This window comes from Pezoporus occidentalis, unplaced genomic scaffold (genome assembly GCF_034315485.1).
Source record: "Pezoporus occidentalis ecotype Australia unplaced genomic scaffold, CSIRO_AGI_Poc_V1 ctg16, whole genome shotgun sequence".
Taxonomy (NCBI): Eukaryota; Metazoa; Chordata; class Aves; order Psittaciformes; family Psittacidae; genus Pezoporus; species Pezoporus occidentalis.
This window is the reverse complement of record NW_026913425.1, coordinates 6,892,748-6,919,709: the sequence shown is the minus strand read 5'-3', so window position 1 is coordinate 6,919,709 and position 26,962 is coordinate 6,892,748. Positions and strand designations below refer to the sequence as shown.

At 44.0% G+C, this 26,962-nt stretch overlaps 1 protein-coding gene across 1 annotated transcript in view; it reads right to left on the bottom strand.

Annotated features, from left to right (window-relative positions):
* DMRT1 (doublesex and mab-3 related transcription factor 1) overlaps positions 1 to 22,356 on the bottom strand; it is a 56,256-nt gene extending 33,900 nt beyond the window's left edge. Inside the window, exons 1-3 of the mRNA XM_062612478.1 lie at positions 21,920 to 22,356; positions 19,068 to 19,251; positions 699 to 982 (exon numbers count right to left, since the gene is read on the bottom strand). Coding sequence (XP_062468462.1) covers positions 699 to 982; positions 19,068 to 19,251; positions 21,920 to 22,204 — 753 coding nt within the window. The 5' untranslated portion in view covers positions 22,205 to 22,356. The remainder of the gene's footprint in view (positions 1 to 698; positions 983 to 19,067; positions 19,252 to 21,919) is intronic.
* Positions 22,357 to 26,962: the final 4,606 nt, after the last annotated feature.

Below are 26,962 nucleotides of genomic sequence, written 5' to 3'. Positions count from 1 at the left end.
GGAAATGGCTCCACTTACTTTGACAAGAATCCCATTTCTTGGCAGATTTCTACTTTTTCCAGTCTCCAGCTAGTAATAAGTTGGAAACTACAATTATCAAGTCTTACAGTGAGAGGGCTCAGTTGGTTTTATACCCTAACTAATGAAGTTAGTTACAGGCACAGACTGTAAACTGTGCTCCCCAAATTGAAATCACAAACCCTGGAGCTGACACTGCCACAACACAACATGCCATGTCACATTCAACTGACAATGACCAGCCCACTGCACAACAGCACAGTCTCCTGGGTCACTTCAGAGACTTGGATAAGAATGACAGGAAAGACCAGGTTCCTGAAGAGGAAAGTCTCTCAGAAATGACACCTGAAGCTTCCAGGATGCTATTTTGGGGAATCCAGTTGGACTCCTTCTCCAGAAAACAGCTCATAATCTCCTATGTCATAACTCAAAAGACAAAATCAAGTGAGTGGCCTTTTTCCGTGCTTGTGGCAGCCTACCTATACCTGTATCACTGCTTTCATTGTGTTCCATCATAACTGCCACAGCTAATTCTCCTAACATGGGTCCTAATCCCACCCAGAAATCTGGTTGTGGTTTTGCACTGCCATTAAACCAGCTAACAGGAGGTTAGAATCAGGCCTGAGAAACAGGTTATCATCCACCTCACTCTTCCCTGTAACACCTCCGTAACATCATACCTGCCACTGTTTTCCCGACTGGCTTGGCATGTAAGTTGCTGGGAGGCTTCGAAGGCTGTTTTTCATGGCCGACCCTACAATTGTACCCCCATTCTCACTTGAGGAGGGCTCACTGGCCACTGCCATTTGGTACTGGGAGTAGTTGTACAGGTTGTTATAGTAAGGATACAGGGACGGCTGGTAAAAACTGCTGTAGTAGGTGGAGTCCACAACCAAATCAGACGTGCTCTCCAAGTGCCCTCTGCTGGGGATGGAAGGGATGTCCTGAATGAGCATCCGCCCCTCTGGAAAAGAAAGCAAGAAGCCATTATGAGACAGGAGGCTCCATGAAGACCATTACATTTCACCTGCTGATGAGCTACTACTCCTGAAGGCTGGATAGAGAGTAGTAAATAGGAGGAGGGGGGAGCTGAAAGGGAAACACGCTGGATGTTTGGTAGAAACTCACATGGACTGACTTCCACACAAAGCCTGATACCACCACCTACATACACTAGAGACTGCAAAACAGGACACAAAGCCAACTGCAGGTTAAGATGATGTTCTGAGTCCTCAAGGAGCATCAGGTGACCTGGTGATGATTTACACCAGCTAAGGCTGCAGCCCCCTATTATTCTTATACTGTAACAGTGTGCCATGTCTCTTTTAACCTACTGGAAGCAGAAAGACTGTAACTACAGGACCCCTCTCCAGCCAGTTTCCTGCAGGTGAGAAGACACTTTCTGAATATGCCTCTGGAAAAAGACAAACAGCCACAAAGCCAAAAGAAGCTGCAGCAGGGGAAGCACCCCATGATCAGCCAAGGTGTCTCAAAAACGCATGTTACCTCTGAGTGAGCAGAGCAAGGCCCTGCCCAGCCTTCATACCCAAATTTAACTTCTGTTTACCTATAGAACCACAGAGCAGAACAAGTTCCCACACCACTGGCAAAAGAGGAGGAGGAGGGGATTGCTCATGACTTGCTGCCTGCACTCCGGAGTGCCGCCAGACTGCAGGCCAGCTGTCTGCACTCCCCACAGGCTGTCCCCACAAAGGTCTGTTTCCCTGCTGTTCCCTAGGGGGAGGGGGCTTCTCAGTGGATGTTTTAAGTCCCATTTTTCTCACTCTAATGTCTAGTGCGACACTCGTGAGGATGAAAAAGGAAGATGCTTGTCGGCACCATGCTACAGCCAAGCTCTCTCTGGCATGCTGCATCAGCTGCCTGGCTGAGCCAGCCACAGCAATAAACGGCCACAACCTTGGAAAGTCTAACTACGTGGTGAATACACATTTACATATTTAACAAGGGAGCTACTGTAAATCCTGCCATCCTTGCAGCTCTGGTTCTACCTCACATCCCTGTTACCCTGTCCTGCACCTACCCTTACACAGTGTTCGCAGCATAATGATCGTTTCTGCAAGAAGCTCCTGCTCTTCCTATGTTGTTGTTTAACGCTACCATGGAGAAGTAGAAGATGTGGCCTCAAGCATAATTATTAGCTGTCAAAGGTTATCATGTGGAGGAGTTGAAGCAGCATGGACAATAGACACATATGAAATAACACCCCTAACAGGGATGCCAGGCAGGCACTGCTGGGTTTTCTTGCATCTTTTGGTGTATCTGTACCTTGGTTACATACCTGAAAAACGAATACAGGAATTCACCAGCTTCTCAGAGTCATGGTAACAGCTTCAAGCGTACTACACACTAGATCAAATGATCGGTTTTACCAGTTACTACCATTTACAATGCAATTCTGTTTCACTTCTGCAGCTGTAATGAAAGCTGTCTGCAATCACAGATCCTTCCAGGTCACTAAATTATGCAGTGCCCCCATTCAGCTCTTGCTGACATTTTGTTGACATCAATGAACTATACCCATTTATTATTAGCAGAATGTTTTATGCCTCCTGCATCTGATTTTTCTGCCCCACAGCCCTATATGAACGAGAAACAAGCCAGCTAGCCTTTTTCATTGGGAGCACCTCTTTGATTTGTACATAGGAGTCCACAATGCTACAAAAAAACCTTCACAGTTTTTGAACTTCCATATTTTTATGAGATTTTATGATTGCTATTATTCTGCTTCTGGGAAGGCCTCTCTTCAAATCCTTTTGTCAGTGTTTCTGATAAAAATAGAGCTTAAGACCACTGGCACTGAAAAGCCAGCAGTTCTGATAAATCATGGCCTGACCCACCCCCTGGACTTAGCTCCCAAATAAAGCTGCAGTCTAATTGTTCTGCTTTTCATAATGTAAAATAGAAGCCAAATGCAAAATCCTCCAACATGTTCCCTGCTGGGATACAGATTTCACAGGAGACAGAAATATACAAGGCAGCCAGCGACAGAACTTCTGTCAGGGCTGTGCTATGCTGCACAGATGTGCAATTTCTTCTGAAACCTCTGCAGTGTCCACTTGCAGTGCATCATAAGAAGCAATACCTTCCATGAAGAATGCTAGCACCAGGAACATGGGGCCTCTACATCTACACACAAAAGGTGAGCCACCTTGAGATGCGAGCAGCTCAACTGAAGAGGAGGAGAATGTAGCAGGTTCTGCTGCAACTTTTGGAAAAGTCTCATGCACTACACTTCCTAACATGGGACAAGATAGGCTGGGATATAACACAGACCTGCCCATAGCTACCCACAAAATCGTACAAACATCCTTGCTGTGTCTGTGATGTTCCAGTGGCTGGTAGTCCTACAGCTCCTTCCCAAAGAGCAAGCAGCAGTGACAGTCTTCTGCTGCATTAAATAGGTGCAAAAAAAAAACAAAACAAAACAACAACAAAAAAACAACAACAAAAAACAAAAACCAAACCAAAACCTTTTTGCTCTTTCTTTTCCACTTTTACCTCTTATCTGTGGCTGGGGCTACCATGATTTGCATGGATGTGCAAAGGGGTTGACCTGTTGCAGCCCACTTCTCCTTTATCTAGCTGCACAACAGCTGCCAGCAGTTCAGTGCTCAGTGTTGTTATTAATCCACCAGAATGGTCCTCTGCTTTCCTTCTGCTGTCTCTCCACTCTCCACTAGCTTCTACAGTACTATCAGCTGTCCTCTCAAAACTCAACACTGAGTTTGTAGAGCCATTCACCTACTCATTCAGATGTCCATGCACCCATACACATAAATCTCCAGGTGTCAGCAACCTCAGGCATTTTCCTCTTACATACATGGAATTATGGAATCCATGGTCCTCGTAACATCCCCGGCAAACACTCCTTCTGAGCTGCAGCCACATCACAGGGATGTGCTCCAGCAGATTAGCAATAAAAACAGGAGCCATGGGAAAAGGGAAAGTTCAAGTGAAGGGACAGACACAACGAGCTCCATACAGAACAAGGACTCTTGCCACAGTGATGGAAAGACAGCCAGAAGAGTTTCTCTTCCCTAAATCTCAAGCCACACCATGCTTCTGAAGATGGAAGGACTGGCAGCACCTGACAAAGAACAGGAGAAAGCTGCCACATGCTTCAACTCACATTTTCCCCTGAATTTAGAGGATGAGATTTTCTTTGGTGTTATGGTTTGGGACAAGTCTCTGCTATTTTTCTGTGGCATCTGGAGATTTGGTGCTTCACTCAGGAGAAGACAGATGCCTCACAGAAGACATACTCTTGTGCCATCTGGACTTTGGGCAGATGTCAGGTCAGACCACGTCAAAGCACCCCAAAGGTTACTCTAAAATCCTTGCAGTGTTTCACCAGCCAACCTGAGGGAAGCATGCCTCTGGAGAGCTGAGCAAGTCTTTGGTGACTCCAGCATACAACGGGTCAAGGGCAGGTCTGCAGACCTGCAGCTCTTACCCCATCCAGCCTGGCTGATTGTGTCACCTAATGCACACACCATACAACACACAAAAAATACACACAACTGTAAATACATGAAGGGCAAAGAGTTTTGCTATTAATGGAGAAAGCCCTGAAAGTCTTGGCTTTTTTTTCTGAGCAATGAAAGCTCAGGAAACAAAACATGTCAGACCAGCCAGTACCTACACAGGGTACCTTCAAAGAAGTGCTAACTGCCAATGGGAACAGAATTAAAGGCCAAAGAACTCTGCTAAAACTCTCCTAGCGATAAAGCAAGGCACTTGGAGATCTGCCCAGAGAAGACTTCACATTTATTGTATGCCCAGGGAGTTTTTGCCCTATCTATGCCAGCTCTCTCTAGACGAAGTGTAGCAGTCAGCTGATGTGCAAGCACACCACTCCTAGGCAGCAGCATCCTCAGGCACAACCACCATTTGCAGAACACGGTGGATCTATTGGAAGCTGTGGCTGTAACTAGATGTTCATTAGCTGGGGTTCCTCTCGCCGCCTTCTTTTGGAGTAATTCTTGACTCCTACCTACAGGCTGAACCTTCCCACAGCCTCACCCCTGGTCACTCAGCAAGCAGTCTTTTTCTGCCACCAAAGAGAGAACACCAAGGTTAAGAAAGCAGCTTTCAGCTTTTGCTGCGGTTTGTTGCTTGGGTTCGTTGGTTTGTTTTCTCAAGTGTAATCCAACACAGCTACATGAATATCCTGGCAAGGAGAGGGTCCTCCCCTGCCTCAGAACTTGCCAAGTTACAACGCCTGCACATGGCAGGCAGCCCTGAGGTTCACTGCTCTAAGGGAAGCAATTTTTGAGAGGAATTAAGCTGTCAACAAGGCAACTGCTGCTGTACCATCAGGCTCCCACTCTGTCCCTCCACCTGCCTTTTAAAACCAGAGGTCTGCTGCAGGAGCCAGGCTCATGCCTCAGCTGTCTTGACCCTTTACATGGAAAAACCGGGAAAAGCTCCTGGGTCTTTCCCCTGCCCACACAAAATTTAACATTCTGCAAGTTGCAAACAGGACACAAAAATATGGGACCAAATGTGTACAGGAAGTAACAGAATTAGAAGCAAAAAAAAAAAAAAAAAAAGAAGAAGAATGGGTAAAATTCTCACTCAGATTCTGTAACACCTGATCTACAATCTAGGGCCATCAGAGGCTCTCTGAGAACTCCTGTAGAGAACCAATGCTACTTTTTTTGCACTATGTACACAGTGTGAAATATGTCCCGCTCTTTCATAGAAGATCAATAAGATGCACGATAAATACTGTTATTGATCTTGCAGTGTTGTAGACGACTCTCAACCTCTATGGTATATTAATAGTAGTTAACCAGTAATTCATTTCAGGATGGCTGGGATTTTCTTCTAAGGAAGGTGAGTTCTTGGGGTCAGTTACACACATGGGTCTTACACATTCTGTAACCTATGAGGAGCTCCTGCTTTCACTTAGCAGAGCATGGTGAAAAACAAGTGGTCCAGTCCTCACTTAATGTAAACCAGTCTCAGATCATTTACTTCAATAAAGCTATAGCAATTTACATGAATTGCAGATACGCATGGCAAAATCAGTGCAGAAGCCAGTATATAGATCATTCTTTCCCTTCTTAGTTTTTGGGAGGAGAGGTGAAATGTCAGGGAATTTACAGGAATTTCCATCATCATCTCCATTTCACGATGCAAATGTGTTTTTAAGCATACACACTAAGAAATGCAAACACTAAAGTTCTGTCTCTAACATTCACTCACTCTGTATATAAGCATGTGGTATTTTCTATTGCTACTGGTACTGTTAAGGGCCAGTTACACATTTTATTATATGTTGATAACAGTAATTTAAACATTCAAATATCCCTGGGCAAACCTCTAGTGCTAAGGTCCAATAGTACAAAGTCTGTATTATCAGACCTTCTCAGCATCTAAAACAGGGTGGTAGCATGCAACTGCCTACTAAGAATGGTTACTGGACCCGACTTGGCAATCTGGGGGAGAGCATTAGTCAGCTTAGGATGCACACACACCAGGAACAGTTGGAAGAATCAGGATAGCACATACAATCATGTATCAATGTCTGGGAGTATGCAACGGCACAGTTCAATTTACTCATGTGACCATAACAACTGATAGTCTCCACGTGATTGTGTATTTTAGGAAAGGAATTGTATATGCAGTGTGGCAATTAGGAGAATTTCACTGCGTGTATATACTGACTTGAGTTCTTATATGCACCTATGATTAACAGTGTTCATTTCTTCTATGCCTACAGAGACTCTACAGGTACACAGACAGACCACTGAAAACGCAGGAGAATCGTAACTACTCAAGTAACATGTTTTCTCGAGCAGGAAAGCATAGCCATTGACCAGTGAGCAGTGTTCAGCTTCTGGTAGTTTACATTTCCTGTAGTTTTCAATTCAGAGTGACTGTTTTTATCACTGTAATGTTAACATTTTCCTGCAAGCAGCCTCTGTGTCAGGAGACACTAAGAATTAATCAGTCAGGAAACACCTGTCTTCAGACCTCAAGAGTTTTGGATCTGTACCTGACAATTTTCCCTTGCTCAGTATGTAAAGCATCAGTACACTCGCATTAACTGGTCTGGCAATACTAAGTCTTGCAATGTGTTAGTTCAATTCACAGGCTTTGGCTTTGAGGTTGGACAATAGCCTTGAATGAGGCTGGTGTGAAATCACTCCCTAATCAGAAACACTGGAACAATGTTTCTCCCACCAGACAATCACGACAGAGCTATTTCAGATGTCAAAGAAAGCTGGCACCATTACTTACTTTCTGCTGAGACAGTCTGCCTCCCAAGGAACAAAACCTGAACACTTGCTCTGCCTTTGAGAGGACTATTTCTGTTCTCTTCCTGTTAGAAGTTGCAGATTATCTTCAGTTCCAGCGTTGAACTTTTAGCTTGCTATAAAGTTAATGTGCTAGACAATGCTCATTCCAGGCAAGACTGTGGGGCTGTGTATTTTCTGCCACCCCCAAAAAAGGCCATTATCTGTAATTACCCATTACCATGCATAATTATTTCTCCTATTCTGGTCTACGGTCCCCAGGACTTTATGCTGTTACAGCTCACTGCACTATCTTATCAAATTTGTTAAGGAAGCTTTTTTGACCTTTTGAGCACTTGTCACCACACATACAAAAGCCAGCAGTAAATTGTCTAAGCATGCAGTGTGCGATTTATTATTTGCACCCTGCATAGTGACACTGCACAAAATATTACACACTAACACCTTCCTGTTTCCGCTTCCTGCTTTAGCTAAAATGAGAAAAGGAAGGAAACCTCTTTAGTGAGAGAAGGAAGTGAATGGGAAGAGTATGGAGAATCTCAACAGTAATTTGAGGAACAGGCCAGTAACACTTAGCTGAGCCCGAGTATCGGGCTCTGGAGAAGGTCCCAGCTGCAATGCCACCTTTCATCTTTCTTCCCTCCCTCCCCAGAATCTGATTCCACCATTTCAGCTTATTATACCATTTCATACCTGTGTAACTCTGCTGAACCATAATCTTTCACACAGAAGCCCAGTTACTGCTCCTTCAGAAAGCAGAGAGGGAGCTTTAAACACCTTCCGCTATCAATTTACAGCTTCTGCCAATGCAGTACAGGTTCCTAAAAGGCACATTTGGTCCAATGAGATTCACAGGGATTATCCTTTATGGATGCAGGTGTGAGTGCACAAAGGACCATGTTTTCATCTACACTGCTCTCAAAGCCCTCTGTGAAGGACCAGACACTGACTCTGCATCCCAGTACTGTTTGTTTCAGCTAACAGCCTCACCATACTGTAAGTCCACACACTATGTCCCTCTTCTTCAAACAGACACTGCAGGGTCCGATTCCTTCTCAAGAAAACAAGAGCTGATTCCCTGAATCCTGATTTTTGTTTTCCCCTTTGTCCTCTATCAGTATTCTCCCAAAGGTGCTTTACCTTAAAACCTCTCTTTTGGACACTTCTGTGTATAAAACTCTTAACCCACATCACTACCTGAAGAAATGTAAGATGTTATTGTTTAGCAAAACCTAGTAAAAACTCTTAATTTTAATGCTTTTGAACTGTGTGATTAAAAAACCTTCCCAAACACAAGAAGATCTCAGATAACTTTCATGCCACCATGACAAATAAAGGTACTCACTGTGGCCTACAAGTGTGCAGTATAAATTACTATAGCACAAGGTATGCAGAATCAGGCCTTTCAGATCTGCCAGTGAAAGCTTCTCCCTAAAAGCAGAGTGAAAAAACATGGACCCTAGATTGCTGAAAGCATCCCTGAATTCAGATCCTAAGAGATGGCTACCTGAGCCACTGCTGTGAAGACACACCCCTCCTCTGTGTTTCTCTATTTTGCAGACCTTGGGCCATCAGTCTGTGCTGGCTCTCAGACAGTGGGGAGGTGGAAACCTTAACAGTGGTACAAGGAAGAGTCAGTCTGCAATTAGTCAGCTGAGCCAGCAAGTAAAAGTGAAGAGCAGAGTCTGCAGAGAGGGGGAGCTTGCATTCATACCCCTGTCCCAGAGCCCCATTTCTGAGACATACAGGGATGTCCTACTCGAACTCACCTATGGAAAACCATCTCTGCAGTGCTTTCAATTGTTTTAGCCAGAAAGCTTTTGAGAAACACGTTTCTTCCTCCGTTCCCCAACTGCCAACAACCTCATCTCAAGCTCAAACACCAAATCCAGCAGTTTTCCTCCTTGTTTGAGACTGCCTGAACAGCCCTGGATGCCCAGCTGTGCTCTGACTAACATCTATTAGAGGAAGAGGTCAAAAAATTTGTTATCAGCCATATCAGACACACAGGCGAAAAGCAGCTGTGTCTCCAGGCTAAAGAGAATAAATCATAGCCAAAACAGCTTACTGCTACCACAGTCCATAAGTATCTGACCATACCCAGTGAACACACTTGCTCAGCAGATACATGCCTTTCTTTTCCAAGCAGAAAGACGTATTTTTTTCTAAAAAAAAAAAAAAAAAAAAGGAAATAAAAAAGGAAAACCATGGAGTGCAGCAACTCTGATCCTCTTGCAGGCTCCTGGCCTCTTCCTTGCAGCTGAAGTGCACAAAGACTGATCTACCCCTCACCTTATCACAGCTAAGCCTCACCCAGGCACCTGCCATGTGCCAACTCTTACGAATCTTTCCACCTCCTCTCAGCACCCCAAGACAAAACAAGCAGTCATAGCACCTTTCCTGCAGCAGCTCTCTGACAGCCAGGGCAGAGTCCTGGTGCCTCCGACACTCCTCACCTGACACAGCTGCTGGACCATGAGTTCAGCTGGCATCATCAGTAAGGAGCAGGCATAATGGCAGTAGTGTCTGCAGGCACATGGCATGTGTCCTGGGGCAGGAGATGGCTGTATCCATCAAGACACCAATGGCTGTGCTGTCCTTCTTAGGGATTACTCCACTGCCACAACAATACCCATTTTTACCCTGAAAGAACAGTATTACTCTTTCTCCCCTCTAGGAATAACTCTGGAGGGGTCATTTAAGCAAAGTGGAAAAAGGCTTTCCAGTTTCACCTATGAAGGGCTAAACCAGTCCTAAGTGGGACAGCACATGTTACCAAGAACAACATGTGACAGGAGGCACTCTAGGATAAAAGTTATGCAGCACGGACTTCACATTTCAAGAAAATCTGTGAGACACTGCAATTAAAGTTATTGTTACCATCTTGCTTGAGCTACACAGTAGATGCACCCAACACACAAGCTTTACACGGGATTCTGCATCTGCATGCTGTTTCTGTTCACATCAAAATCTATCCCACAAAATGACAGAGGAAATTCAACTTGAGCTGACAAAAGCACAATCAATCATACTGGGCATTAATTAAATCTTAGGTAAGCAGGTCACTGAAGGACAAAATAAACTGCTGTCTCTCACTCCAGGACATGTTTTCTGGTTTTCTAATAATTTGTGTGTCTCCTGCCTGAGCCCTTCCAAGATAAAGCCTAAGTGTGCAGGTACAGACCATGGCTAAAGCCCTACCACTAGCTATAAAGAGAAACACAGGGAGTAGTATGAACATGGCAAAGAGATGCAATACCTCCTTTGCGCCCTCTCCCAGCCTTCCATTGCTTTTTGGTTCGGTGATGCTCCAGAGCCTGATGTGGCATGCCTACTTAATAACCACCAACAGTCTCCCCTCCAATATCCATTTTAAGCGCACTCTTTGGTATGCACAATGTTTCCGGGGAAGAAGTCCCACAGGCACCTCAGCAGTTTCAGACACAGACACCAAACCTCCTTCCCATCACCAGAGATCTGCCTGGAAGGGCTGTACCAGTCCTTGGTCATCCTATTCCAGCAACAATCAGCATAGTGCCCTCCGCGCACACGAGCTTCTCTGCAGGGACAATGTTTCCTAGGGAAATACTCCTCTGTTTTTCACTTCTGGTGTGGGTTAAAGTGACTCTTGTTTGGCCATGAGTGATCCTCCAACCAAACCTTCCCGCAGTGCATTTTTGTTTTCTGCACTGCTTGCCAGTGTGTGCACCTATCAGCTAGCAAGATGACCTGTGACAATTCCAGGCTTGCTTCCCAGATACCAGTGGGAAGATCGCACAGTTTATAGCCAAAAGCAGGTCCCTGTGAGACAAAACCACCATGTTGATTCCCCATTCAGACAGATAGGTTCATCCTTCTTAAAACCATGTAACACATACAATATTGATTTTCTGTCAATTCAGTTTCCTAAGCAAGATGTCAAGGGATACAAAAATCAAACGCTTCACATAATCTGATTGCATCAATATGTCACTTTGTCAAGCAATTTTTATAATGATTACTAATTTGGCAGAATCTTTTACCAATAAATTTCCATTAATTCACATTGTATGAGCATACTTTAACAGCTGCATTTCTCCCCCTCCTGTACATTTCAGTTTGCTGTGCGCTGTTCCACTGTTTTCATAAAAGCTGATGTCAGGCTGACGGATTTATAGCCCCCCATCCTACCACACTCACTTTTCTTAAATACTGGCATGACATTAGCTTTCCAGACCTTAGGAATTTCTCCAGTGTTAAATGACTTAGTGGAAATCAGCACTGACGCACCAGAGAGATTTTCAGCCAGTTCTTCTGTTGTGTTTGGTTTGGTTTGGGTTTTGTTGTTTTTCATACTAAATTAACTGCATAACTGCAAGTTATCCAATCCTGCTGATTTCAGTTAATGCTGGAAATGAAAGCAGAATGTCACCACCCCTTTTTTTCAAAGTAAAGATTAGAAAAAAAATGTTAAGCATTTCCCCCTCTTTTTCTCACATATAATTTTTTCTACATGAGGTCAAATTACTGTTAACTCTGTGTATGTGTGCTCCTAATAAAATTCCAAATCCTCCCAATTTTTAAATTTTTAGTTAATTATAAGTTTCATAAAAAACACTGTTTTTTAAAGAAAAAATGTGATTTGGGAGGGGAAAAAAAAAAAAAAGGAAGGAGAAAGCCCATCCAGAAGACAGAAGCTTGGCATAGTAAGTTTCAGTTATACACACAACCCCAATCCAGCTCCAGCTAAGAAGAGTTGAAATAACCACCAATTTCAGTGGAACTGGAGAAGGCGTATTTTGTTCACATTTAGCATAAACTTAATGATCTGCTGCAAACATCTAGCATGCAACTTAAAAATTCTAGTATGTCTGAAGAATAAACCTTGCAGAAAATAATTTTTACTTCCACAATTACTGCAAGCTTCAGGCCCTCAATAACATGTCTACAGTAGCAAATTCCACTTTCAACATTTTCTGCCAGTGACTAGAGCAAAGTAGTTGATCCTTTTATATGAGCCGGGGGTAATGCTTATTCTTTCCTTACTTGCACTTTTGGTCTTTATTATACAGCTTTAGAGAACATATAAAAATATCAGAAAAAAAAAGAATAGCTTTAGTAAAGAGAAAGCACTCAAAATCTTTGAACATGGCTTTCTATCTGTGAAGATGCAAGGTACTATTTCAATGCTCTCGCATATGTTTGCCCATGCTGAACTGAGACAGCAGGATTATTTACATATCTAAAATTATTAGCATGCATAACAGTTAATGGGATCAGAACCAAAAAAATTAGTGCTTCAGAAAACTATAAGCATGAGAAACAAGTGCCATTTTCAATCTTCAGTATAACAGCTGGGAGTATATCTACTATGTGTGCACATATATATATGTATACATGTTATCTTTCATCTTAGAGATAGGAATTTACAAACATTTAACTCCCTGCATTCAGACATCCAACATGCTACTCAAATGTGCAATGGGAGCAAAACCCAAAATCAACTTTGAACAAAAAAGTGGAAGAAATTAAAAGAGAAAGGAAATTACAAAAGAAACCAAATTTCTAGACAGTGACAGAAAACAGCCCAGGCACCTGCAGGCGCAAACAAGCAAATTGAGAGGAGAAAGAAACTCAGTGTGGATTAAATGTAAGGAGATTTAAGTCATTAACGAGAGATCAAAGAGAACATTACAAGGGAGGGAAGGCTTTACAAGTGTCTGAGATAGGAGACCTTGGAGGAAATACAACTGGGTTAAAATCATTATGGCTTACACTAAAAATAATAGAGGGAGTAGGATGATGGTTGGAATTAGCTGGAGTCCCTGCTTGGTTATAAGCTCTATGATGACAGAAATCCAAAAGGTTGCTAAAAAAGACCAACTAGAAATAACAGGAGGGCTTTTCAATTGCCTAATGCATGATGAAAATATGAGTATCAGGAGTGGTAAAGAACCGTGGGTCTTGGCAAGTAAGCAAAAATTACATGCATGTGCATCACTTTTGTACACAAAAGCCAGTGCTGCACGGATGCAACAGTATTTGCATTCATAAAATCTGCTTCCATGCAAATGCAAATCGATCACTAATGAATTTTTTTTCATGCACAGCTGACAGAGAGAAATGCATAGCAACTAGAACAGTGGCTTACATCAGCTGAGGTTCAGTTGTGACCAGAACTATAGGCATCCAAGTCAGCAAATTGTGGCCTATCCTGTAAACAATAGAAATAGTATGAATAAAGACTACTGGCAGGAACTGAGAAAAAAATTAAATCATAAAGTAATTAAACATCCAATCTCACCACAAAGGAAGAGAAGCTTAGCGCTTAACTGACTCCACAAGCTCTTCAACAAAACACAGGAGAGAAGTGCATGAATGATGTTTGTACTTAAGTAACTGAGCTATTCACAACTATGACTTAGACTAGCAGTTACTGAAACTAAGGAGAAAGTTTAGCAAAGTACAGAAAAATAACAAAAAAAAAAAAAAAAAGAAAAGAGGAATTAGAAGCAGCACATGAAAAGCATTCCTATAAAGGAAACCTTCAAAATTGCACTTTAGCTGCCATGTCATTAAGTGACAAATCTACTGAAAATGGAAAATGGGCCAACAGGCTGAATTATGAAGTTATTTGATGAATAAAGTGAATGAAAGCAATATTCAAGGTATAAGAAAAAGCATGTGAAAAAAAGAAAACCCAAGAAATCATATTAGTTAAGGAAGCATGCAGTACTCCTTCACTCCCCACATCTTTTCTAAAAACAAAGCCCCACACATTCAGATAAGTCATAATAACTATTTCAAGGACACAGAAGGAACAAGAGTTTAACTGCAGATAGTGTAATAATGTGCCCACGGATAGAAAATTCTTAGTACATCTTCTGCTCCTGCTCCATTCCTTATCTCAGTGTTCATAATGACAAATGGAAAGCACAAGCCGGCACAGATAGCTCTCCAAACTTGAATGCACATATGCAAATGTGTGATGGAAGAAGAGCTTCCAGGGCACAAAGAACAATGGGGGCTGCCCACCAGCCCTGCTGGCGTTTGGTGGGAAGAGAAGCCCAAGCGGCTGGGTGCCAGGACAGTGTACACTGTGAAGTCCACTCAGCACCCAGCAAACACCACTCAGCAGGAACCTTGCTTAATCATTAGCTCTACGTCTGGAAATCAAACCTGGTGTGAGAAAAGTTGCATAGAATGATGCTGCTATCATGCAAAGCCCCAGGGTGATTTTTTTGGGGGGAAACAAAATCTATTCCCAATTCTTCAGGAGAAAAAAGCTCTTCTGAAATGTGAACGGAGACACCTGCTGAGCCGCCCGTGCATTTTCACCTCCACCCCTCTGGCCAAAAAGTGGTCAGAGAAGCCCCGGGGCTGAGCAGTCTTTCTCACAGTATGCAGGTCTGGGTGGGTCACAGCTGGTGCCGCAGCACCCCTGCTTCCCTGGTAACACTGCAGAAAGCTCTCCCCAGACCCTGCATGAGCCCTGCACACTGCTTGCACAGAAAAAGAAAGCAATCTTCTCTGAAGTTTTCCAAATCTCTTTTACACTAGAATTTATTTTTAAAGTTCCACTGAAGCTTCAGACAGGACTGAAATCCTGAGAGGGAAAAAACCACTTTCTTCATTAACTCTGGACTTAACTCCGAAAACTGCCACCTGCTTCACCAGCACAACAGAAATATCACACTTTTGGCAGTCTGTGCCTCACTGAATAAACACCTACAGCACTTCAGACATTAGTTCAGTTAGTACACAGACACGTACACACATACACATACACACACATGAAGCTGCAAAGACGATGGACAAATATTGCTTGAAAGGAGGAGTAGGAAAAGTGCAAGCTTTGCAAGCTGCAGGCCCCAGAACTACTGGAGAATTAACTGGAAACATCTAGCCAGGGATGCAGAACCCTGTAACATTATGATTCATTTAACAGTCCAAAAATGGCCATATGCAATGAATCATACAGGAGATGACAAAGCTGCAGGAGATTTCTGTCATCTAGTTTAATCTGCACATTGATCAGAGTTTACCCCCATATTAATCACTTGAGATCATAATCTAACACACTCTTAAACACCTCTCCTGATTATGCTTCACTTACCCCCTTGTCCTTATACAGGTCACTCCATTGCTAATTGCATTTCTAGTTAGGAGAAAAAGTGTCTACTGTCTAATTTAATTTTGTCTTTTAGTTTCAAGCCGTTGCTCCTTGTTATGCTGTCTCAAGCACTGTAAATAATCCCTCCCCCTCCTCCATATTATTACCTCTCAAATATTTATAGACTGTTATATCCACCCTTAGTCTCCTTTTCTACAAGCCATATATCACTTTTGTCACCCTTCCCTCTATCCTTTCAGATTTATCTATGTCCTTTTATAATGAGATGCTCTAAACTCCTTTGCAGCATTCCCAAGTACGGCAAAACCAAAGCAGCGGAGAAAGGCAGAAACACCCCCCTTGCTTCTCAAGCATTGCCTTTTTAAACACCTCTGAGCAAAATTCAAGTGATTTCAGTAGGAACTGAAAATTACAAAGCCATGGCCACTACACTGCAGAGTGCTTTGTTCATCACATAGCTATTACAGTTCAGAAATTAAAAAAGCCTGTTAGGAGACAGTTTTATTCTAAACCAAAGAAGAATAGTTCAAAGTGAAGCACTCTCTGAATATTTACTTCGTCCAGCTGGAAGAGATTTTAACTGAGAAAATTGCCATACAGGCAGAAGACCTTCTCCAGCAACGACTTCCCAATTACAAAGTCTAACTTGTGCTGTGGAAATAGTGACAATGCAAGGGAAGTGAGGTTGCTCACAAACTCTTACAAGAAGCATATGCAAATGTGATTCTTCTTCTGTCATTTTAACTGCAACCAACTGAAGAAAAACATCATGGATGGAAAGGTATTAGTTATTCACAGGTGAAGAATGCAAAACTTGTTCCTTTGCCAGCTCTATAATCCAGTAAAGAAACCATGTTTGACTATGCTCTTTGAGCAGAGATTTCTTGGCTGTGGGTGAAGCTCAGGAAAAGTACCACGAAGCAATGGATGGGGCTGCTTGGCTCTTGGTATTGGCATGACCAGGTGGCAGCCAGCAACTTAAATGTGGTGAAGAAGTAGCAGTGGGCACAGCAAAAGAAAATCATCATTAGAAAGTAACAAGGAGATAAAGGCAAAATGAATAAGCAGGATAATGGACTAGTACCCACTGCAGACCCACCAAGAACTCTGAGGACAAGCAGCCTTCATGTTTGTCCTGGTAAAGCAATTATTGCTTACTTCTCCTTACTTGTGCTCAGCCCTTCTGAGGCTGCTGCCACCTGAACTAGCAATACTCTCTACCACCTGTCAACCCTCATAATGCTGATTTTCTGTTGAAATCTACTGCAGATGTAGTCATAAAGTGCTTTTAGCCAAAAGAGTCAGGATTCCTTTCCCAGAGTTGCAAATACTGAGCAGCATTGAGGCTGGCTGAACTTCAAATTTCAATCTGCTGAGTTAATATCAATACAAAAAAATGTAGGAATTTCACAAATTCTCAGAAAAGTTTAGTTTGGAAAAGACCTCTGCAAGCTAGCTGGCCCAAACTCCTCACAGCAGGGCTGGGTCATGTTGCTTGTGGACCATCTGGCTGAGTTTTGAGTCTCCCCAACCTCTCCGGGCAAACCATTCCAATGCTTAAGCACTCTCACAACAAAACGTCCATGGCAGCTTCCTCATGTTGTCCATCAGCTGACTGAGACTTTTCTGACAAAACTGAAATTCTCACAGCATGTAATAGTATACTGTAAAGATTTAAAAGGGCTTCCTTTCAAAAAGAAAATTTCTCCCCCTTTAAAAGAACAGGTCATGGTTTATTCCACTTATAGCAACTTTTTTTTTGTACCTCCTTAGCTATGCAATATAACATCTACAAGGTCATGGCATCCATTTCTGAAATCACAATACGGTGTCAAAGAAAATGTCAATGCAAAAGGTAACACCAAAAAAGCAACGAAGAGTAAAGAAGGCAAGGTATAGTTTTCACAGACATCCAGGGCACTGCAAGTTCAAAGGGATCTCAGTACCATCATTCATTAGGCATAGTTATTACTGTTGACCCCCATACAGTCTGTATTTATCAGCAGATAAAACTCCATCTGTTCCTCAAGGAGTTTCAAAGTGAAAGCAGCACCCACTTAAAGAAATGTAAAAAGAACACTATTTTGTTTCCATCACACGTAATAAATGTAGCAAAGGGAAATAAGAAGCGCAAGCTTATTACTCACAACTGCTGACAATGATATGTTTACTTTGTCAACCAGTGATACTACACAGGCACTTGAATAACACCATTACTAATGGTCATTTCAAAGCCAATGGGAAATTGATCACTGCAGAGCATAGGATCAGGAGCTGGCATTTAGCATCATACAGTAATCCTGCCTATATGGGATGCTTCTAAATTAAGCCAACATGAGTGCAGAGCAGCAAAGACACTGTGGAGCGGGTCCAGAAAAGGGCAATTAAGCTGGTGAAGGGTCTGGAGAATAAATCTTATGAGGAACAGCGAAGAACCCAGGTTTTATAAACCGCCTATGTCTGAAAGGCATGTTTTAAATGCCTCACCATAGTCTTTTTCTGAGTTTTACCCACTAGTTAACCTAAAAAGATGTACTTACCCTACAGAAGGAAAAGCAGTTACTTTAGATACCCTGGGATCACGATTTTTTGCTGCTCTGTACGATTAAATGGCCTTTGCTCTCAGTAACCCACAAACTTTTACAAGGGTAAATATGCAGAAACTGCAAAATCTGATTGGAAGTTTTTCTGGTAATGCCCTGTGATCATGATCTGCTCCCTTCCAAATAGCTTGCAAACTCCCAATTTGCTTTTGAGCTTGGAAGAAAATGCTCCATCCAAAGTACAGATAGTTTCCAAGTCTCACATAGTAAATGCACAAACCCCTACACTGTGGCAATGATAATTCATTTTTCCCCTTTTCAAAAACAGCATGTCATGAAGGGATCTGAAAAATTGTCTCTGGCCTCTCCAGGTGTCACAGTATTTCTGATCTGCCAATAAAAAGGATACAGCGAGGAAAAACTCTCTCTGGCACTATGTCTGATTTCTGTGACTCCTTCACACATTACTCCTCTGCTGGCAAACAATGAACAACCTGACACCTAAACCAAGAACTTCATGTCACATCACATCTGGCATTTTCATATCTAACAAAGATCTTTAAATGATAAATAAACCAAAACCATCAGAATATTTAAGTAGTATTCCTCACTGAAGAATCAGACTTTCTAGCCTTTTCTGTAGTTCATCACACCTGGCCAGAACTCACAGATGTACCACATAAAGTCATGTAAGGTACGTAGATCTCTGCTGCTGGGGCCAATCCTATTACCTACATACTTGGCTCCCATATAGTGCTGAAAACTCCAGTTTTCAAGAGGATACACAACCAGATGACTGTGGAAGGAGCACATGTTTTGGGAGAAAGGAGAAAAGCTGCTCATATATGTCCACCTGCAAGTACACACTTTATTAAAGTCAGTTACAGTGCCAGTCTGTACCAAACTAATTTTAAAGTAAAAATAATCAGTTAAGATATGAAAGACTTATCCTGGATTCTATCCTTTGGCTAACCATACCAACATTGCAACACCACTCTTGGAGAGGGACTCTCCATAACCCCAATGCTGCAGAGAGGGAAAAAAGGCAGGCGTAAGCAGCATCAACCCTTGCCCACAGCAGTGACCATCGCTCTCCCAGCACTTTACCTGATGGTGTGCTAGCTGCTGTCATGGATGTACTTGTAGAGTGTGCAGGGTTGCTGCTTTCCAACAAGAGACAAGAGCTGCCACCACTGTTCTTCTTCACGAACGTCTCGGGAGCACTGGGCAGGGGCACTGGGTGACTGATGCCCAGTTCCTCTTCCTGAGCTTGCTGCCTTCTCAGCGCAACCTGAGAACAAGAAGGTAAGACATAGTGCATGGTCTGAGGCTTGAGCACAATTTATAATGGCAACAACAGATGACTCAAATTCAAGGCTGTTTTTAAGTCTTGGTACTCTGTATGGCATTGATGTTACTGCCAGTGGGTAGACAAAGATATAAAGGAGGTTATAAGGCTATTCAAAACTACCTGTTTTGGCTCCCAAACACACAAGAACAAACCTATGAAATGTTAGTGCCATATACATCTTCCTTCAGTGACACCACCTGAAGATGTATTAAAGCTGATTGCACTCACGCAATGCAGTTGCTCTTGGGCAAAGCATACTGTGAAAAATGCAAAATTCACCAGTTTTCAGGACTCCACTGTGCGTCTTCACCAATATAAAGCAGGTCTTCGTGAGAGCTTACACCTGCAATCTACTGCTCTGTACAAGCCTGCTTGTCTTCCTCATTGGCTCTTTGCTAGAAATCTACCCTTTCAAGTAAATTTCAGTGCATAGTACACTGTGGACAGACAGCCACCATGGAAGAAGCACAGCAAACATGGGGAGCCAGTCTGCAAGCATCTCAGCCATCGTCACACATACTGCAGTTAATTGGCTAGTCCTGGAGCAGCGGGAGCGCTCCACTTCTTTCCCAACACTGGTGATGTTCCAAAGCCTAGCAAGCACTGGCCAAGCCCACAGGCACCATATGCAGTCTGGACATGCGTGCAGAGAAACATACTGGTTGCTTACTGAATATGCAGAGGACCCCTTCTGCCTCATTTGAACTGGCAGATCAGTTTCGCACACCTGCCGAGTTGTGATACATGTCCAGGGGGGTATACAGATTATGATGGGGGCCTTACAGATACCTAACCTGCAACTTGCCAGGTGACTGATCTGCATGTGTACCTGAACCTTTGAAATCTGTCCCAGATTACAGACTGGGATTATGTGCTTTTCTTGCTCGAAATTCTCCTGGGTGACTTGGAGAGGACTTTCCTGCATTTCTGTGTTCAACAGCAACATTCTTCTAATACAGATGTGCAATAAATACCATTAGAAAAATTAATAATAGCTCTTGCAATAGAGATATCCCAAACACGAGGTGTAGACTTGCAAATACCATGGGTAACTTTGACTTCACAAGCCAATAACCTTGACCTGTAAAATTCCACCAGTGCCAAGGGGTTTACTGCAGAAATATATCAGAAGGGGGAAGACAGACTTTCAATGTGTAACTCCTACAAAGATAAGGTTTTGCTAGGGAGGTTTTCAAAGCTGCTTTCAAATACAGGGCAGGGAAGAGAAAACCCCCAGTAGGTCCACCTCCAGAACCCACTAGCAGGAGGCAGTCACCACCTGATAGAAGCTGCCGGGCAGCAGCAGAACAGTCTGTGCAGAAGAGGACACTTGTGTGGGGAACACCCCATTTTGTGCTCCCTCCCCTAGTGCAGGCAGCAAAAGGATCCATGTTTGTTATTCCCTGTTTTGCAGCAGGCAGAGAAGCTGCATGTAACTTGGGATATAACAGCAATTTCTGGGCTGTCATGAAACGGCCAAGGAGGAATTATTTAAATGAATGAAAGCTCCCAGTGGGTTCAGAGGACATTTAGCATACCTGCACTGAATAATTAAATAAAAAAGTACGGGAGAATTTAATGCAACGTTTCTAAAGGTTTTAAAGTCTGTCAGTGAGACATTGATTTTATGTGGGATGTCAAGCTTTGAGCACACATTAACTGCAAACTGATGGTGGATCTGATACTCCTTCACTCGCACAAACAGTCCTAACGTCCTGCACTTCGCCTGCAAGGGGACTATTCGCACGAACGAGAACGCCCAACTCCTCTCCCAGAAGTCAAGCACACCGGTAGCCATTACACTCCCAGAACTCCTCTTAATGAGAGTTTCCAGATACGGATCTTAAGGACTAATGCAGCCGTCTTCTACCCTGCCCCGAAGAGTTGTGGCTTCAGCGGGACTACCTAACAAAAAAGTTATTCCTACACAGAACTGGAATGCAGCTTGGTTTCTTAGCGAATGCTATTACGTCGACAGTTGTAAGACCCCGCTACACAGCTGTTTACACAGCCGCTCTATGCAAAACAAGAACGCCGTTTAAAAACAAAAAAACCCCCCACCCAATCCAACCCAAAACAAAACAAAAAACCAACAAACAAACAAGTAATTTTATAGATGTATTCAACTAACGTATCAGGAAAAGCGGGTACACTGCATCTAAAACCACCACTGGAAAACACTCTGGCTAACCAATTATTTGGCTAGATTATTCATTATCTACTTAAAACCAAGTTGGAAGCCGGCAATTTAACGTTAGCACCAAGTTTTGCACGACAGGACCGCGGACAAGCGGCGAGGCGCGCTCCGAGGTGAGCCTCACACGCCCGCCGCAGCCGCTACTACCTCACCATGACTTAACCCTACCCGCCCTCACCGCACCTCCTGTTTTTATTTAAAAACCAATAAATACATAAATATTTTACTCCAGTAACTGAGGAAGGCGGCGGGGTACCTCCGGCCCTGCCGCGCCGCCCCGTCGCCTGTCCCCTGCGGGCGCCAGACCCTGCCGGCCGCGGAGGAGCCGACCCCGCCGCCGGCACCCTCCGGGCGTACAGCCCACCCCGGCCCGGGCAGACCTCGCCGAGGCGGCCGCCCCGCGGGGCTCACCTGCGCTGCCATCACCCGCTGCCGCTCGGCGATCAGGCTGCACTTCTTGCACTGGCAGTCCCGCCACATGCAGAACCGCTTGTGCCCCTTCAGCGGCGAGGAGTAGCCGTGGTTGCGGCAGCGGGCACACTTGGGCATACGCGGCGGCTTCTTCCCCACCGCGGCGGCGACCCTATCCACTGGGGAGGGCGCCATGAGGGCCGCCGCCTTCCCGAAGCCGCCCGCTTTGTCCCCCGGCCCCGCGGCGTCCGAGGGCTTGCTGAAGGACGGGGAGTCACTGGACATCGCGGCGGGCTCGGGGCAGCCGGGCTCGGCGCGCCTCTGCCCTGACTCGTCCCTTCCCGCCACCCCGCGCGTTTCGGCGGCCGGCAGCTGCCCGGCGTCTCCCCTCCCGCCGCGCCCCCCACCCCGCGGCTGGTCGGTGCGGCCGCGGAGCCCTCTCTCCCCCGCGGGGCAGGCGCTGGGGTGGGGGAGCGGCCACCCGCGTCTCCCCGCTCCTCCCTCCGGCCAGAGCAGCCTGGGCGGCCCCACGGCGGGAACGAGCAGCTCCTGCTGTGGCCGGGCGGCGGGGCCGTCGGGTGCACGGCGGGACTGTGGAGGTGCCCCCGGGGCCCAGCTCAGCTGCGCTGCCCGCATGTCCCGCACGAGGAATCGTCACCGATCTGAAGCGGCTCCGCCGCCGCCCTGCGGCCCCACAGCCCTCCTCCCGCCTTGCTGGGGCAGGGGCAGGCCCGGGCCCCGTCTATGGCGGTGGCAGAGGGAGCCGGCGGCCGTAGCGGCCATGTTTAAGCCCTGTGTTGGCCTGTGTTGGGTGGGCTGTGTTCACATGGCGTGGCCCGGGGAGAGGTGTGAGCCCCAAGCGAAACAACCGAGTTGCCGCAGCTCAGCTGCTGTCCTTCGTGGGACATCTGGCTCCTCGCTGGAGGAGGTTAGCATGCGGTCGTGCCCCTCACCGGGTTTAACGCTGCGGTGGGTATCTGGGTGAGCAGGTGATCCCAGCAAATACAGGCAGTGACACTGCGTTGACAGCTCGGTAACCAGCTCCTCTGGAGCGGGCCTGGGCGGTTGGATCAGCCATGATCTGCAGAGGAAGACGGGGAGATGCTTTTTCTTTTCTTTCTTACATAGGCTCCCTTTCAAACTTAGCACTGTGATTTACGGACCCATGCAGCTCTACAGATATTATTTACAGTATTAATGTTTTCTCTGTTACACCTTTAAATCTTTCCAGGCTCAAGATGACGCTATCTTCATGCTGAAATGAAACTATTAAATTACATTGCAATCTAAGATGAATGATAACTGTCAAATGAGTGACTCAACAGAGATGAAGCAGAAAGCGCCTGAGATTATGTGAGGCTGATTTATAAAGATTGCACAAAGATTTCTATAAGCCCAGCTTCATGACTCAGCATATCAGATGGTAATAAGTTACAGTAGGTAGAAATTTATTTCTGCTAGAAAAAGCCAAGGAAAGCTTCTCCCTCCTTGAGATCAGCTATCTCCCAGCTGATTCTGCTCAGACTGAGCCTCCCGGCCAGAAATAATCAGTGCCTGTCGAAAGTTCCAGATCCTTGCTGCCTGATGCTTTGTGTTGGCATTCAGTAAGTTACATTTAAATAACTTTTTCCTTCGTTACAGCATTGGAGACATTTATGGCACTTTTCCATCCTCCAGAGAGACTGAATTAAAATTCTCCTGTTAAGCCCCAGTCTCAAGCTGTCAGGTGGTCCTCAAGTGAGGTTTGCCACGGTGTTACAACAATCATTCAACTCACAGAAATGGAAACTTTTTGCTTTGCATTGCTTTGCTGGGATTGACATTTCTGCTGTCCATACCTGCATGTTTTTCTGCAGAAGAGGAGAAGATGAATACAATATTTAGTTGGGGGAAAAAAAATGTGATTTGCATATACACTTAATGGTGCATATCACTGATAAGGAAGTGAACAATGGAGACTGGCATGCTTATCTTCCTCTATAGAAACGTGAAATCCCTCACTGAATGAAACCAGTTGAGATTCTTGCAGCTCATCGGGGTGTTGATCAGGTGCTGAAGTTGTCTAGGAGTGAGTCTTGAAAGTGAAACTCCAGTTTGTGAAGTTCTCTTTGTGGTTGAGCACACACAGAGGGATTTTTTCAAGTGCTCACATGCAAGATGTCTTGAAGACAATTGAAAATGTAAATTAAAAAGGAAGTGAAAGGAAGCTAAATCGAAAGAGGAAGAAAGGCAAAGTAAAATAAAGACCAACAAACTGAGGTATGAAAAGGTAGAAGAAAGAGCACATCAGAAATGGCAGGAGGAGGAGGACAAAAAGAAAAACTGGAGAGTGAAAAAAAGAGAATATAGAAGAGAAACACAGTGCATAAAACAGACAGAGACAGACAAAGGAGAAACAGTAGCAGTCACCAGCTGGTTATATGATTTTTCACTAGAAACCAAATGGGACAGCCAAGCTCAGAGATGAAGCACAAGATGCAAAAAATGCAACAGTTCTGAGAAAAACATTAATTCAGCTGCCTTTTACATAACTAGTATTTTCTACTTCTGGTTTTCAGGCTAACTGCACAGACCTGCATTATCCATAATGCAGGGAACCTATTGGTGAGGAACAAAATATTAATGTTGTTAGTACCTATCTAGTATTTTGTGTTGCGGATGAGTATCACCAAAATGCCTAAATGCCTGATGAATGCAAGTACATAATCAATCCTTTAATAATGAATTGGTTTTGCTAGCTTAAGTTGTACTTTAGGTATGGTTTTAGTGTGTAATGTTTGTCACATTTTTTTTAATGGCTATTTTGTGAGGATAGCAACACATTACTGGGTTTGACATCCGCTGGAGTCACAAAGGAATAGGAGATGGTTATAAACTTCCAGCAATTCTAACAGGAATCAGAGCAATCTCACTGCAAGTCTTCAGGAAATCGTAGTCATTAATTTAATGTAAGTCTGGGCATCTCTGAGTTGAATCCAGTGATGATGTCAGTGACTAAACTGTACTGCAGTTTGCTGGCACCTTTGGAAATAACTGTAATTAATATTTCTGATTAAAAAAAAAATGAAATTACATTTTTACTTTCTTTCTGGTTAGCCAATACTTTAGTTTTGCCTTTTGCACAACTCTTTAAAATACAAAATGTCATCCATTAGTGACAGTCAGTTCTTTGGCAGTGCATGCCTGTGGCTCATCCCTTGAACCTTGCAAAGGTGTTTTGTTGGCTAAAGGGATCATGGTTTTGAGGGATAGATGTGAACTAGCTGTGTCTCCACCACGTTTGGCATGGCTGAGTATCTCAGTAGAGAGGTCACGTAATAAAGAGGGTTTGGTTTTAATACCATTGCCTGGAAAGCAAAGACCTTTAGCTTCACAGAAGTCCACAGGGTTGAGTGCATTTAGTAAGTCTGTTTTAGAGATCTGTTACATATGATTCTGGTTCCTTGGCTCTTTTTTTTTTTTTTTTGGGGGGGGGGGGTTATTTGTTGTTTTTTGTTTATTTGTTTTTTGGTTTTCCTGTTTGTTTTTTTGGTTGGGTTTTTTTTTTGTTTTTTCAGTGCGTTGTTTGTTTTTGTGAGTTTTTTTTGTTTGGTTTGGTTTTTGTTTGGTTTGGGTTGCTTTTTTTCACTCAGTGGGTAAAGCTGAAGGGGTTTTCACCCCTCTGTTCACAGCAGATTTTTTTTACTCTCCCAGGTGATTTTACAGACTGTAATACCAAGGCTGGTTGTGGATTCCCAGCAGAGCCTCAGCTGCAGGAGTTCCAAGGGACAGAAATAAAGCATTTACACTGCCAGCCTGCATTGTTTGAAAACATCAACGTGACCATGAACACTCTGGACATTTAGAAGTAAATATCAAATACAGCCAGAGGGAGTCAAGCAGAAGAGGGAAACGGTGTCAGCATGTTCCCCTGAGGGACTGGGGCTCTGAGACTCCTCTGTGCTGGACTTAAGTGCTTGCCTGCAGCTTTGGGTGTCTTGGCTGCCCTGCAGCCAGCAAGTTAGCAGAATAAACAGGTATGCAGTTGACCCCATCTCCAGACCTGGAGCTACGTTAGTCCACACATGTCATTTACTGATGTAAGTCATCGGCCTGATACCAGCTGGTCTGCTTGTGCTAGTAGCCTCCCATGAGAACGTAGGTATTTACTGGAGTGGTAGACATGATCGTGAGAACTAAAGGGATTGAACGATACTTCAGGAAAAATCCAGTAGGTGGCATAAATAAACCGTGCATTTTTTTGCAGTTTCACTTGTGAAGTTCTCTTTCATTCGTTCCTTATTTTAAAACTCCTTTAATTCACAGGAAAGCTGAAGCTTTGTCCCCTGGCTCTTAAAACAGTCCCACAGGCAAAATTCTGTATGGCAGAAGGAGAATTTTCTGGCAGTATATAGTTGGGGTGTTTTTTGTTTGTTGGGTTTTGTTTGTTTCGTGTGTGTGTGTTTCAATATTAATGTTTTTACACTTTCTGTTTCCAGGTTATACCTCTAGAACTGCCTGCACCTCAACAAAAGGTGAGGGTTTCTTCTTAGGACAGATGGATTTGAACCCAAACCTTTCCTTGAAATGCCCAGTATTTGCAAGAATTTAAAGTCAGTCCTAGAGTTGCTGTCTCAGTCACTTCTCTGTGATAGTATAATAGTGTTGGCACCAGTGGCATTATTCAAGATCAGTAAAATCTGGTAAGCTACTGATGACTTTTGCTAAAAGGCCATTCAGTCAAGCTGGATCATTCAGACATAAGATTTCAAATGCTTTGTTCTTCCTTACTAAAAATAATATGTCGAGGGCATGCTGCGTTTAGGTGTAAGAAGCCTCGATATGCTACTTGGTTTTCTTCTCCTCAAACTCCTTTTTCCTTTGCTGTCTTGGGCTCAGGGGCTCATTTTCACTGAACAGCTGAAGCGGTTTATAGTGCTGCCACCACTTGGCTGCTGGTTTTCCTCAGTTAAGCGTTAGTAAAGGGGATCCACAGCCTCTCACCCGTGAGCTCAGGGGTGTCTTTCTCCGTTAGCCTCCAAAGATCCTGTGTCCAGCTCTGCT